Consider the following 16,097-nt stretch of genomic DNA (forward strand, 5'->3'; position numbering starts at 1 on the left):
TATAGTGAGTTTTATAGAGATGTAATAAATTTAAATTTATATACAATATATGGTGGATTTTATTAACGGAAAACATGTAGTAAAATTATATGCGATATATTGGATGATTTAATTTTAATGTTTCAACATGTAGGAAGATGTAGGTTGTGTAGTATATAGTGACACATGCTGTAACATATAGAAAGATGTATGTTTTACATGATATAGTGAATATCTGAATGGTACATTAAGTTTCTGCATGATATAGTGAGTTTCTCAATTAGGGGTGAAAGTTATTCTGATAAATCCGAAATCCAATCCAATCAAATCCGAATTAGTAATCCCGATCAGATTCAAACTGAGTTCGGATTGGATTCAAATTCATATTTTTTTAAAATTTGGATCTTCAGATTAAATTAAGGGTAATTAGATCCAAAAATCTAATATAACCGAATAGTAATATGCCTTGTATTATGTATCTGGATAGGGCTTAAGTGCATAACTACATTTAAAAAAAAAAAGCCTAGTGCATGACCTAGTAGGCGTAGCACTTCAACCCTTCCTCTAAACCCGTAACAATCAATTCCTGCTGAATTCATGGCCAATAAGAGTCACGACTCTCAATTTCCTACCTACTTATTTCCTCTCCTGTTGATTTTTCTCTTATTGTCTGTAATAACATTTTATGTTGGCCCCGCATTAGGGTTAGCTTAGTTTTTTTCTCCTTGGTAAAAAAAAATCACAGGCTGATTTTCAATTCGCTTCTCTCTCTCCGGCGAGGTTTGAACTTTGCGTGGTTGACCGGGCGAGCAAAGGGAATCAAATCCCCCCAAAGCTTTCTAACGTCTTTTAGTTTTAGCTGCGAGCAATGTTTGTGATCTCGTATATTTCGATTTTCCGACATCTTACTGAGTTTCTCCCTCATCTTTTTGCAAAAAGCCGCTCCACGGTAGTAAAGTCTCATCTTGTGTGTTGGCTGAAGTGACAATAGTTACATTGAACCCTCGAATATGTTCGAAGATCTCAAAATGATCTTCTAGTTCCGGGGAGAATTCGCAAAACTCCGTTTCCATCGAGAATTGAATGGAGTTTTCCCGTATTTCCACCAGAGAATCTAACTAATATTAGAAATGCTATAAAATTTTGGTAAGTTGATCAAGTCCATCTACATCTAATAAATTCAAATTAGATAAATTCCAAATGCACCCAAATCAATATTAATCAATTTGATTCTGGTTCATCAATTTCAAGCAGTAAAAATTAATTTCACTAACGTAAATTTTAAGTTAAGAGAAAATAGAGTGTGAAGTTTGTGCCAATTACCATTAAGTCCATAATCCATATTTTTGGCGGTGACATCTTTATTGTGTAGATGAAATAAAATTCCCTACTCTCTCCTCCCTGATCTAAAATCATCGAAACAAACGCGCCTTCCACCATCTCGATTCGCCATTTTTGCTACCTTCATCAACTACTTCACACCTCACTAATCGCAAAATATGTCTCTCAATCTTCGGCAAAAACAAACAGGTAAACAAAACCCTAATTTTCGAAACTCAATCTTAAATCAATCAATCTAATTTCACTCTGGTAATCCAATTGTTTTTTTTTTTTTTTTTTTGCAGAATGTATAATCAGAATGTTGAATCTGAATCAACCAGTGAATTCATCAACTGGAAAAGCAAATGAAGAAGTCTACAAGATCTTGATCTACGACAAATCTTCTCAAAATATTCTCTCTCCTCTTATCAATGTCAAAGACTTACGTAATCATGGCGTCACTCTCTACTTCCTCATTGACAAACCTCGAAAACCTATCCCTGACGTTCCTGCAGTTTACTTCATTCGTCCAACTCCTTCAAACCTTCAACGCGTCGTTTCAGATGCTGCTGTACCTCTATACGAGACGTTTCATCTCAATTTCTCTTCCTCAATCCCTCGCAATTTGCTGGAGGATCTTGCATCTGGACTCCTTAAATCGAACGACGCCGTTTCTAGGGTTTCCAAGGTACACGATCAGTACTTGGATTTTGTTACGTTAGAGGATAATTTGTTTTCTCTTGCTTATAGTAATTGTTATGTGCAATTGAATGATCCTAAAGCTGAACAGAAGGAAATTGAGGAGATTATTGAGAAAATTGTAGATGGATTGTTCTGTGTTTTAGCTACATTGTCTGTTGTGCCGGTTATTAGGTGTCCGCAGGGCGGGGCCGCTGAAATGGTGGCGTCTGCCTTGGATCAGAGGCTTAGGGACCATTTGTTGGCTAAGAACAATTTGTTTAGTGAGGGTGGAAATTTCTCCTCGTCGTTTCAAAGGCCGGTGTTGTGTTTGTTTGATAGGAATTTTGAGTTGGCGATGGGGATTCAGCATGATTTTAGGTATAAGCCGCTTGTTCATGATGTGCTTGGCTTGAAGCTTAATAGGGTGAGTGTGCAGGGCGAGAAGGGTGGGATGAAGTCGTTTGAATTGGATGGGTTGGATTCGTTTTGGGTGGCTAATGGTGGGTTGGAGTTTCCGGAGGTGGCAGTTGAGATTGAGAATCAGTTGAATAAGTATAAGAAGGATGTGGATGAGGTGAATAGGCGGACTGGTGGTTCAGGCGGGGCGGAGTTTGATGGAACGGATTTGATTGGGAACACAAAGCATTTGATGAGTGCGGTCAACTCGTTGCCTAAGTTGACGGAGCGCAAGCAAGTGATTGATAAGCATACTAATATTGCGACTGTGTTGTTGGGTGAGATCAAGGAGAGGTCACTTGATTCTTACGCTAAGAAAGAGTATGACATGATGGCTAGGGGTAGTATTGATTGGAATGAGTTACTGGGTGTGCTTACAGGGAAGGGGTCCAAGATGGACAAGCTTCGGTTTGCCATTATGTATCTTATTTCTCTGGAGACTGTTCCGCAATCTGAAGCAGAAATGGTGGAAACAAAACTCAGGGAAGCTGAGGTTGATACCAGTGCATTTCAATATGTGAAGAAGATCAAGTCTTTGAATGTTCCATTGACTTCTGTTAGCTCTGCTAGTAGAGGTAACATAGTTGACTGGGCTGGGAATCTCTTGGCTGCTGGGATGAAAAATCTGTTGTCAGGTGACCGGCAGCTAGCTTTGGCGAGGACAGTTGAAGCTTTGATGGAAGGGAGACCTAACCCAGAGGTTGAGTCCTACCTGCTATTTGATCCTCGTGCTCCTAAGTCTAGTTCTGGTAGCCATCTCAGAGGACCTTTCAAGGAGGCTATTGTGTTCATGATTGGGGGTGGGAACTACATGGAAAACGCAAGCCTGCAAGAGCTTGCATCTCGTCAGCAACCAGCCAAGCATATTATATATGGAACAACAGAGATTCTCACTGGAGCTGAGTTTGTTGAGCAGCTTGCTTTGTTAGGAAAGAAGATGGGATTGGGTGCTGACTCTGCTCCTGCAGCACATTGACAGAGCATGAGGAATTCTTCTGCTTTTCTGAAAGCTGTTTTATTGGGTTGGTATCTTTGCCATCCTTTGCCAGGGGAATTTGAAGTGAATGAGAACGCAGAGGATTTTCTGAAGCATCAGTCCTTATTGAATTATTGAAGATATAGGGAAACAAGTTGGTAGTTTGTAAAAGTAAGTACATCTTTGCTCCTGAATACTCTTCAGTCTTCAGTATTAAGTTCTTCTGGTGCCTTTGAGTGCTGAAATATTACATGTCATTAATTTCTCTTCTTGCTATCTACATCGTTTTTCGTGTATACTTTATATAGGGAATACGTCTTGATACAAGTAATTTTCAGTGCTTTGACAACTCAAGTAGGATTTCTATCTTGACAGATATTATTGTTAACGCTCTTAACTTCGTGATGTTCTTTGGGAATGTATGTATGCTTGTTACTTGGTGCCACAGTAAAGTTATGATTCAATTCAAAAGTTGTGTTTTTTTTTTTTGAAGAGATGTGTAGATCTCTGTAAGCTTTATGTTCTTATATATGATGGATGGCACAGTAAAAGTACTGCTCTTGAATCATGTTTAAACTTTAAAGTCGAAATTGTTTGGGTTGGAAGTTTGGGACCTTCCTGGTGGAAGAGGCAAAGGCTATTTTTTTGCTGTGTGCAACTGGGATAATTAAAGGACAGTGACAAGCTACGGAATCCATCCAAGGTAACAAAGTTCCAGTGTTGCAGGTCAATTATTTTAGTCGGTCCATCGCACAATATCAGTTTGCTTCTCTTTTCTTTCCCGCTGGACAGGGTACTTGGATACTTTTGAATCTGGAACTATTTGCTCATCTGGGTTTGTGAGTTTGGAACTTCGTCCAAGTTAAGCCATGAAAGTTGTTCTTTTTTCTTTTGGGCTGGAATTATCATTCTTGGTTCCGTACGGTTCGTAAGTAAAAGTCTTAGATTTATGCCAGTCGCAGAGCACAGTTTAACTTCTGCAGTCTGAAATTGGTTGCAGTGCATGATTTTTTACTAATTTGCTATAATGGGTAAAAACATTGCAAAGCATTGGAGTACTCATCATGGTTCTTTCGGGTTTCTGTTTGTTTATTTTTCTTTGTCTTACAGGATATCATCTGCCTATCAGCTAAGATATTGATTGCTGGTAGTTTTCATGCTTATTGCATAAAATAATTGAGCCAACTTTCATATATTTATACGACAAAGTAATTCTTCATGTAACAGTCTGATCTTTGCTAAGCTAAACAATGTTAACAAGCAATATCTTCTACGGCTTATTGTGCATCTTTAAAATTTTCAGTTACACCCCAAAACACCTTCGGTGGCCACCATATGTCCATATGCTCGGGTTCAGGCATGCGGATGCTTATAAATGGCCCCCTATGGTCCTAGGATGCATTCCATAGGAGTTTTTGGTGCTTGGTCCCCAAGCATGTCCAAAAATGTGTATTTTGACCTTCAAATTTGGATTTTTTGGGCCTTTTCTCGACTATTTTGAGACCGATGTTATGGTAAGTGGCTCATGAATCATGATGCTTTCCTTTAGGATGATTTTCTGGTGATTGGGGCTTTACATGAATTAATTGGCTCTTTCTAGTGCAACTCATGTATAGCTCTAAATACCGCCATATGCCCGTTTTTAGGCGTGGATAAATGGCCTCATATGGCTTCAAGTCGAGTCCTATTGGGTCTAGTACTCTAGTGTCCACGGGAATTATCTGAAAAACGTGTGTTAACTTTCAAATTTTGTTGTTGAGCACTCTTAGTTGAACGTTACCTCACAAATGCCTTCAACGACTTGATCTGCATTTTTTCAATCAAACCCGAAAACAATGTTGATGGCATTGGATGCTTTTCGATGCCTTGAAATTGCTAAATTGAGTCGTTATTGGATTTTTTCAAGCACAACAATGGTTTTCTTTAACATTCATTAGAATTTCAGGATGTCACAGTGAATGTCTTCCACGAATATTTTGCAATTATCTTGTTCGATTTGAAATTGCTCCAAATGACACCACATACTCATTTTTTACACGGAGATGAAATTTATTTACTAACATTCTCCAACCTTATTGATACGTTCACATTTTCAATATAGCTTCGAATGCAACCATAATTCTCTGCCATCTCCTCTTAAGTTCGATTTTCAGTCTATCGCGGTTCAACTAATTGACTAAATCAACTTTAATTATATACTTCCTCCGTTTTTAAATAAGTGTAACATTTTCCATTTTAGAAAAATGTCATAATAAGTGCAATATAGCTCAAAATGGAAAGTTTTTTCCTTTTATTTATAGAAATGCCTTTACTTTATTTCCTCAACCACTTAATTAATCTATCATCTACCAACCTAAAAACCATTAATTAATCAACTTAACCACCCTCATCTCAGCCACCCATCTCTCTCTCTCCTCAACTCAACCCACCCTCTCCATCCTCAACTCACCCAACTAACCACTCACCACCGACGCCACCAGCCAGAACACCAATCGACGCCACCACAAACACACCACAAACACACCAACACGGTGCCACACCAAACACCACCGATGCACCACAAACAACCAACACGGTGCCACACCAAAACACCACAACCCGATGCCACCAACTGGCACCACCACCATCCTCAATACCACGGGTTCTTCGTGTGTGAAATTGGCATCTGGGTTCTTCGTGCCAATTTGAACCCGACGCCACCAAGGGCCGCTCATTTGACGGGTTCTTTGGGGTTCGAATTAACATCTGGGTTGCTTACTTTGGGTTGAATTTTTAAGGGTTTATTGACTGATTCGTGTGTGAAATTGGAGGAAAATTATTTGATTTTTCTAGGTTCGAGATCTAAGAATAATTCTTTTTTCTGGGTAGTTGATGGTGGTCGGTGTATTGCTGCAATGGTGGTGATGGGAGAGACAGAAGATGCCGGTGGTGGTGGTGGTTGATGCGTTCGGTTGAAAAGGTGGTTTTAGGGGTGGTTTAGAAGGGGATGAGGGTTGGTTTAGGGGGTGGTTTCCAGGGGAAGGTGTTGGTTTCGATATTGGGGAGGGGAAATGGGATTTTTCGGTGGGCGGGTTTGGGAGAGGGTGGTTTTCCAGTGGGCAGGTAGGGAGGGTGGTTTCCGGTGGGCAGGTTTGGGGGAGAGGTTTTCCGGTGGTGGTGGCGGTGGTCGTGGTGGCGTAGTGGTGGGTGACATGTGGCAGGTGGAAGGTGGTGGGGCAGAAAGTTGTTGGGTAATTAGTTTAGTGTTTTATTAAGTTGCTAAATCTCTCTTTTAAGTGTGGTCTCCACTTTTTCTCTCTAGATGTCTTGGTCTGTGTGCCACTTCTCTATGTTGCACTTAGAGGTGGGCATGGGCCTGGGATAAATTTTAAAAATTTCAAGCCCGGTCCGCCACTCATGGGCCCAGGCCCGACCCGACATTTACCCAAGCCTGCGGGCTGAGCCCGTGAACAGGCCCGACCCGGCACATGCCCACCTCTAGTTGCACTTATTTAGAAACGGAGGAAGTATGATATATTTTTTCTTATAGTAAGTGATTGTTTGATATACAATAAATTATATAGGCAATAAAAATTTCCTTGATTTTATAAATCTTGTAGTTATTTGGTTAATAGGTAGTGGGGAACATGGGGACAATGAAAATTCTTAGGTAATATATGAGAACTTATTCACCTATGTGACTTTTTATTTTTTGGTTCACATGTGAATTTAATTCTCATAGGAAGTCCTATTTCCTAAGAAGCTAAAGTTTTCTTTTTTGTAATTCCTAGGAAATTGACTAATGTATTTGATTGTATTAAGGAATATGTAATTTTCATAGATTGATTGATGTGGGAATTTTGAATGACCAAATGAAGGCTATTTAACGCCCTAATATTTCCTATTAATGCCCTAAATACAGTATTTTTATACTGTATATTTATACTTTTATTTTTTTTCTCTTCTTTCCTTCCCCTCCCACTTTTCCTTCACCACCATTAGAGCCGCCACCACCAACACTGCCGCCACCAACACCGCCGCCACCACCACCACTTCATTGCAAATTCATATAATACGCTTCATTCTCTTTCTCCCCTTCACTCACTTCCCATTCCCTTCTTCCACACCACCACTGGCGCCGCCACACCACTACACCAGAAATTGTGTCTCCGCCGTCGTACCACCCCCACCATCACGCATCACAACCACCATCACGGCCCCACAGTTCTAGAACAGACGAGAAGACTGATTTTTTTAAAAAAAAAATTATACAAAGGCGTCCACCATGGACGCCCCACCACCGGTGGAGGCGTCTATGACAGGCGCTCCACCAGAGGGTGAGGCGCCTGCCATGGACGCCCTTTTTTTTTATTGAAATTTAAAAAAAAAAAATTATGGAGAGGCGTCCCCCATGGACGCCCCACCACTGATGGAGGCGGCCATGGCAGGCGCCTCACCTTGTGGTGGAGCGCCTGCCATGGACGCCTCCACCGATGGTGGACGCCTCCCCTTTTTTTTTTAAAAAAAAAAAATCACTGTAATGTGACCAGTTATAGCACGAAGAAGAGAAGCCATGAATTTTGAATTGGGATTTTAAACATAAAATCCAGTTGTTGCTGGGCTGATGTACCACATTTAAAAAGCTAGAAATACTATTCTCTGGGAGCAAAAGCTTCAGCTTCCTGAAGTAATGTCTTGAACTGTAAAATTCGTAATCAAGGCTATAATGGATGGGGGGTGATAATGTAGTGGGGTAGGGCGGTGGTGGTGCGACGCCAATAACAGGGTGGTGGTGGTGCGGCGGCACCGGTGCTCAGTGGGTATGTGGAAGAAAATGAGAGGGAATGTGAATGAAGAAGGGGAGAAAATTTGAAATAAAAAATACGGTATATTATATGTATTTAGGGCGTTAGTAGGAATATTTAGGGCGTCGTTTAGCAAATGAGTAAAAATAAAACACTGTTGTCTCGATTCTAAATCTCCATCTCACTTTCACAATATTCCATAGTATTAGTACCAATCTAAGCTACAATACTCCCATTGTCCAAAAAAAAAGAGAGACTATTTAACTACAATAATATAAACTTTTAGTTGACATCGTGGTGGGTGTTGGGTGAAGGAGCTCGGTGGGGTGGGGGTACTAGTGGTTATTGGTTAATAGGGGAAAAAAGACGGAGAAAGGAGTTGCCTGTTATGGTGATCGTGGTGTGGGGGGGTAGTTTCTTAGTGGGAGGGGCTGGTGGCTGGTGGGGTGGTTAGGGGGAGGGGGAGGATAGAAAAAAACATTTTGGTTTTAAAATTTTGTTTTACCTATTTTACAAATTACAAGTTACATTGACTTACTATAAAAATTTTGATAAAACATTTATTATATTACATAATAATTAAAAGTTTGTAATATTAGTGCTTCTAGTTATTTTTTTTTTTTTCAAAAAAGCTACAACTACAAATCTACAATACTTTCCATGAATCGGGTTGGGCTTGATAATCCCACTCAAGTCTGAACAATAAACTATTGATGAACCTCTTTTCTTGACCCCCTCCTCAAGGCTCAAGGGCGTCAAGTTGTTAGTATAAAATTACATTCTCTCTCCTCTCTTTCCCCTCTCTCACGTTCTCCATCCCCTCCAATTCTCATTCTCATTCTCACCCTTTCTTTCTCCTCCATTACTAAACACAAAATTCTGGATCAAAAAAATGGCTCGAAATCAATCCCTCCAAATCCTAAAACAACTAACATCACCCGCCCTACGATGTTGCACCACTCGATCGGTAACCTACATGCCTCGTCCAGGCGACGGTGATACACGCACGGTGACGCTTATCCCAGGTGACGGGATCGGACCTTTGGTAACAGGCGCAGTAGAACAAGTAATGGAAACCATGCATGCTCCTATTGTTTTTGAGAAATACGAGGTTCATGGTAACATGAAGAAGATTCCAGAAGGTGTTGTTGAATCTATTAAAAAAAATAAGGTTTGCATCAAAGGTGGGTTGATGACACCTGTCGGTGGTGGGGTCAGTTCTTTGAATGTTCATCTGAGAAAAGAGCTTGATCTTTTCGCTTCTCTTGTTCATTGTTTTAATGTTAAGGGACTTCCTACACGTCATAGAAATGTTGATATTGTTGTCATTAGGGAGAATACTGAAGGAGAGTATGCTGGCTTGGAGCATGAGGTTGTTCCTGGTGTTGTTGAAAGTCTTAAGGTTTTTTTTTTATTCCAATTCTTTCTAATCATTTTCGATTTCTATTGTTTTCATTTTTTTTGGGTTTTCGAATTCTTTGATGATGATTTTTATCTTGTTTGTTGTGGGGATTTTGTGGGTTTCATTTCATTCATTTTGGGTGGTGATGTTTGTTTGTTGTGTTATTATGTTCCATGCATTTGTTTTAACGTTAGGTACGTCCATTCTGAAATAAATCAAATGCTTCTTTTTTGTAGTGCATTTGTTTTGACATGAGGTACTTTCTTTCTGAAATATTTCATCCTTTTCATAATACTCATTTCATTACACTTTTAATTGCGAGAAGTTTCACATTAGTTGCTATACTTCCTTTTTGGTAATTAAACTCTCTCTATCTTTGTTCTCTCACATAGGTCCTTTATCTTTTCACTCTCTACCTCTCTCTTCTCCAAAAAATATCTAAGAGTCGTAAATTGAAAAGTGGAGCGAGTATTATGAAATGGAGGAAGTAAATGAAATGCTTCTCTTATTCTCTATTTTATTTTGTGTGAAAAAGAGTCTTTTGAGAGGAGCGTTTGTTTTTTGTGTGTTATTGTGTTCCATGCATTTGTTGTGCATACTGCATAGCATTGGTAGTGGCCAGGAATGTATATGAAGTAAGTGGAGATTATATTGATACGGCGGAGTACTATTGACACGAGGCCGTTCCTATGGAGGTTATTCGTAGAATGTTTACTTGTTTAGTGAGTTTGTATACTTGTATGTAAGTTGTTGGTGGCACTTATTTATTACCAAGAGAAAAAGAAGACATTGGAAGGCGGGGGAGGGGAGGGGGGGGGGGGTTGCACTTATTTAGTTGAAAACATTTGATTAAGTGGGTTGTATACTTGTATGATTTTGTGAGTTAAACTTTTGATATGAGCTGAAAAGTTTTTATTGGATGTTCATCATTTGTTCAAAGTTGGGACTATGAGTTTGTACTGTGAAAATTCAGCATTGTGGTTATTGTGGGTATTATCTTGTGAAGACATGGGTGGCTTTTGGGTGGTTGTTTTCGTCAAGCTAAACATCTCACTTATATCTCTTGTTTCTTAGGCGGAGCTTTTCTGATATTTGTTACATTTTGGTTGATATGCTGGTTGCTTGCTTGATTTGTGCTGTACTGGGACTTAAATTTGGACGTTGGTGAATGTCCGAATGATATATGCTGGTTTTTCTAGGACTATTTTATTTTACAATTTGGTATGCCCATTTCAGGAATTGGGACTGAATTTGACAATTTGGGAGGAAGTGTAAGGATCAGATCTATTTCTTCTTATTTGGGGTGATATTGAAAAGTGTTATCTATAGGACTCGAGCTGCTTCTGATTCGTTTTATTTACTTGTGACAACATTATGTCCAACTATTGGTTGGGTCCATGAAACTAGTCACTAGCAAATGGTGCAATTATAGCCATGGTGTTTTATCAGTTCAACCTGGGGTGACCAATAGCAGTTTCAGGGAAACTGTTTTTCATTGACTAATGGAAATTCCCCTTGCCAATGAACATATTATTCTTTCTAACAAGATTTGTTCCAATTCAAAGCATATTATTACTAATTAATGTTGAATAACATGTATGGAACTGTGGTCTTTGGTGTTTCTTGCACAAGTTTCCTTCTTGTTCTGTTCTGAAACAGGATTTACTCTCTAGCTCATATTTACAGTGTGTGATCAATGGAGCCAAATACACAATCCTTCACAAAAAGTTCTCACCTTTCATGCGCGTTGTCCATAGCAAGTATGCCCGTTGCCAAGGCTTTTCCCTGTCAGCTATCTTCTTTCATCTCTCAGTGTGTCTAGTAACAGAATTGTCTCGTACATTTTAATCCTTTATGAAAGTGGTGTTACTGTTTCATTATTCCTGGAAGTTCACCATATCTCTCAAATCAGTCCTACCTGGTCGGGATGATGATTGATAAAATGTGGCAACTCTACAGAGCGAGGCTCCCTTTCCACCCTCTATGAACTGCTACTTAGCTTAGCCCTTGAGGTTTATAATTAAAGGGCTGTATATGTGCCTGGATTTGTTTATTGGAGAAGGAAAAGACATTTAAGGGATTTTGATTGGTTTTTTGATGATTAGAAACCGAAACCTTTGTTTGAATAGATAAATATGTATCTGAGTCTGGAGTATAAGGTTGTTCTTGTGAACATTTTAGTGGTTAGGGCCTTAGGAGGAATCCTTGTTAAATTGGTTAAGGAGGCTCTGTGTACCAGCCTGCATCTTTGCTTTACTAAGTCATGGGAGTAAGCGTACGTGTTTTGGGTGCTTCTGATAATTAAGGTCCTTTTGGGCTGGAGCCTAACAGTCTCTAGGGGAGAGTCGGAGAGAGGATATTTTAATAGAATATTGACTATTGAGCTTAAATGCGCCTTCTGGGTTTCAGGGCGTTCATTGATGTGGTGTGTGCAAATAGGGGTTTCCCGTGAAATTATGGGAATTCATTGTACCTTTGTAGCTTTACAATACAATCTATAAATAGAGTCAATGAGTAAAGTAATAGAATTTAAGTTTATAATTCAAAGGTAACATATGCTTGGTATCATTTGCTGCATTTCGAACTATACTACTGAAGCTCTCCATAAATGTAGGCTATGCTTGGTTGAAAGGAATATATTTTTAAAGGAAAAGATGTTCTTAGGGAAAACAAAATTGTGGTTTAGATTTCTTTTGCTTGGTTCCTCACAAGAAAGGTTAGAGAGAAGGAAAAATGGAAATGGAGGGGAGATGATGGATGGAAAAAGAGAAAAAGGAACAAAAGGAATAGGAAGGAGAATGTAACATCCTTTCACTTAAAAAGGAAAATACTTTTCCATCCTTGGAGGTACTATATTCCATCATTAGGAAAATTGTTTCCCTCATTTCACAAACCAAACAAAAGAACATGGGAAATTATTCTCTTAATTGATGCATCATAAACCACATTTTAGAACACCTTTTCCGTAATCTTCATATGTTTTTAGATGTCTGTACACCTTCTCTCATCTTCATTGCAATGTGAAATTGTGAATTAGTATGTTATTTTTCTTGTTCCTAATCTGTCTCAACTATCATAATGCTTTAGAAGCTAGGATAGTAGGATGCTTTGTATTGAAGCACATAAATCTGTTAGAGAAATTAGGTTGTTATTTCTGTGTGGAATAATCGTCAAAGTCAATCATCATACTTGGTCATATTGGTACCTTCCGAAGCATATGTCTCTCTCTGTGCATGGATACATGAATGGGGTGTTCTTGGCTTCTTGCTGCTTCCATGTAGTTCTTCTCTTTCTGCACACGATATTAATTACTTGCTATGACCTGAACACCTAAAGCTATTTCTACTGTACTAGGTGATAACAAAGTTCTGCTCTGAACGTATTGCACAATATGCATTTGAATATGCTTACTTGAACAACAGAAAGAAAGTGACTGCTGTTCATAAGGCCAACATCATGAAACTTGCAGATGGGCTTTTCTTAGAATCTTGCCGGGAGATTGCAGCACAGTATCCTACCATCGAGTATAATGAGATAATTGTGGACAACTGCTGCATGCAGCTCGTGTCAAAGCCTGAGCAATTTGATGTGATGGTGCGCACCCTCTTTCTCTTCCTTGTGTTCTTTGATAATACATTTTACTGATGAGGGCTGTTTTTCCATTTGGTAATCTCTTGTCTTTGGCATGACAGGTTACACCTAATCTATATGGAAATCTTGTGTCTAACGTTGCTGCTGGTATTGCTGGAGGAACTGGGGTCATGCCAGGAGGTATTCTTTTTCTGCCTTTTCATATCTTCCTTTTGCTTATTGAACTTGTATGTCATTTGTTATCTTCATTTCATTGTGAATGCCTCTGTCAGATACAAAGTGAATACTTGCCAAAAGATAGCTCAATCTGATCATATATGAAGTCGGATTCATGTAGCATAGGTGGCCCTGTTCTGTACAACTTGGTGAAAATCGGGTTTGATCAGTAAACATTAATTTCACTAATGAATCATCAAAAGTCAGTTATATGATTATTTTACAAAATCAGCTATAATAAGTAAAAATAGTTTTGATAGACAAATATGAGTTTTATCCCAATTATAATCAGTCCAGGTAAGGCATTGTTCTACTCACCTTTATATTCACTTATTTCAGAAAAGTAAGTTTAAACGAGTTAGTTAAGTTCTGAAAAGGGCTAATAATAAGCTCAGACAAGGGCGAATAAGAGAAATTCAGGTGAAGATGATACACCCTTAAAATCAGCCTATAACAAATATCCGATAAAAAAATCTTTATATGGAAGCAAACTATATGATTTAGTAGCCTTTCCACTATTCAGAATCACAAAATTTGGTAAATTTCAGGTAACGTTGGTCCCGATCATGCTGTATTCGAGCAAGGTGCTTCAGCAGGAAATGTAGGAAAGTCAGAACTGGTAGAGGATAAGAAAGCAAATCCTGTGGCTTTGCTTCTGTCTTCAGCTATGATGTTGAGGCATCTCCAGTTCCCTTCATTTGCTGATCGGTTAGAGACCGCAGTGCAACGTGTTATCGAAGACGGCCAGTACCGGACTAAGGATCTTGGTGGTAATAGTACTACTCAAGAAGTTGTTGATGCTGTTTTAGCCAATCTTGGTTGATAATTTTCCTACATTTCCTTACCACATTGCACATTATTTTGATTGTCTTCTTGCAACATAGAATAACTTAATTCTTTGGGGGGTGATAATTCTTTCCTTGGTAGATTTTTCCCTTTTTTCTCAACTTTTTGAACATGGGAAATTCTTTCATTGATCAACTACTGAAGTTTTGTGTTCTCTTAGGTTTGAGGATTTTTGTACCAGTTTTGTTTTTGTTATGAGATACTCAAATTACTTCATTAATAAATATAAAGAATGTTCAGAGGTTAATTTTTTAAAGAGAAATACCCAAAATCAAAAGGGTATCATTGTACTTTCTTAAAGAACATGACATGTAGACTACAATTTTGGTGTAGACATCGAATAATCATCCAATATTTCCTCCATCGGGCTTATGATGAGCTTATCTTTAAATAATAATTCCTTAAATTCTTTTTGTTTTTCTAGTTTGATTTTTTTTTTTTACTTTTACCCCTGCACATATATTATTAATATAGTAAATTACGCAATGCATATCTTTATATTATCAATATCGTAAATTATAAAATTGTAGAAGTTCTAAAAGTTTGATATTTTTAATGTATTCATGAAGACAAATCAAACAAGATTTGCATGACTATGTTTGCTCTTATATATCTTGCAAAAAGTTTAAATTATTCATTTATCGTCTTAGTAATGTCAAGATTCCAAATATATATATATATATATATATATATATATATATATATATATATATATATATATATATATATATATATATATATATATAAAGAAGGAACTTTTCTGGAGCATAGAGCGCACTACATAGGATTGCCATGTCATCATTTTTTTTATTACAAAAATAGAGTTCTTCGTAGATTTAAATACATATAACGAGCTTTGATAAGTGAGAATTAGAGTTTTGTATTGAATGAACAACTTATATTATTATATTATGTAATTTGTGTATAATTTTTGCTACGTGATTCGGAATATTATAATTTTGTACCATTGGATAGTGCTTGAAATCTGCTTCGAAATAAGATTCATATACAATATAACTCTACAACTTATGAATAGAGCGCGACACATAAGATTGCCATGTCATCATTTTTTATTGTTATTTTTTTTTTTTACAAAAATAGAGTTATACATGTAGTTAAAGACATATAAGGAGCTTTGGATAAGCGAAATAGATTTTCTTGTTGAATGAACAATTTAAATTAGTATATTATATAGTTTGTGTATAACTTTTGCTAAGTAATTCGGAATATTATAATTTTTGTACCATTGGATAATGCTCGAAATATGCTTCGAAATAAGATCCATATACGATATAGTTCTACAACATATGAATAGAGAGTACCATGTGTTGTAGCTAGAAATCAATGGCTCTCCTGGGGACATGTGGATTCATCTGGAACGTCCATGTGTGTCCTGCCTGCAGATAAGAGTACAAGGCAAAAAGGCGATAGTTGAAGTACAAATCGCTATTCAGGAAAAGTACCAGCCCATCTTTTTGGCTTGGCATGAACTCAGGCCCAAAACCCCAAAAGGCATCTGCATATGATTTGATGATATGTACCTCCCAATCAATATCTGCCACGTGTCATGCTCCCATTGCTTAGCCAATTAGGTGCTCTTAAATTAGGGTGACCTCAAGATACAACAATCACTTCAAACACTATAAATAATAGTCCTTGAAATCAGGAGAAAGGTATATTCTTTCAGAGTAGTGTACTATTACTTTGTCACAATTCTTTCTCCCTCTATACTTTCTCTCTCTAAAACTTTCCCTTATTATTACTCCTGATTTCTGACTTAAGCTTCGGAGGGGGAGCCACCACCCAAACCTCCAGGGTGGGTCCCTTTTTGCAGGTTCGGGAACGA

At 38.1% G+C, this 16,097-nt stretch overlaps 2 protein-coding genes across 2 annotated transcripts; both read left to right on the forward strand.

Moving 5' to 3' along the window:
* Positions 1-1,313: 1,313 nt before the first annotated feature.
* Positions 1,314-3,761, forward strand: LOC104903826 (SEC1 family transport protein SLY1). Its single transcript, XM_010691949.4, has 2 exons — positions 1,314-1,509; positions 1,605-3,761. The coding sequence occupies exons 1-2, from the start codon at positions 1,479-1,481 to the stop codon at positions 3,410-3,412; spliced, it is 1,839 nt and encodes a 612-aa protein (XP_010690251.2). The 5' UTR covers positions 1,314-1,478; the 3' UTR covers positions 3,413-3,761.
* A 4,882-nt stretch (positions 3,762-8,643) lies between these two features.
* On the forward strand, positions 8,644-14,648 carry LOC104903827 (isocitrate dehydrogenase [NAD] regulatory subunit 1, mitochondrial). The gene is made up of 4 exons (XM_010691950.4): positions 8,644-9,598; positions 12,953-13,192; positions 13,291-13,369; positions 13,954-14,648. The coding sequence occupies exons 1-4, from the start codon at positions 9,089-9,091 to the stop codon at positions 14,226-14,228; spliced, it is 1,104 nt and encodes a 367-aa protein (XP_010690252.2). The 5' UTR covers positions 8,644-9,088; the 3' UTR covers positions 14,229-14,648.
* The last annotated feature ends 1,449 nt before the right edge of the window (positions 14,649-16,097 follow it).

The sequence above is a fragment of the Beta vulgaris genome, chromosome 9 (genome assembly GCF_026745355.1).
Source record: "Beta vulgaris subsp. vulgaris cultivar EL10 chromosome 9, EL10.2, whole genome shotgun sequence".
NCBI classification, from domain to species: domain Eukaryota; kingdom Viridiplantae; phylum Streptophyta; class Magnoliopsida; order Caryophyllales; family Amaranthaceae; genus Beta; species Beta vulgaris.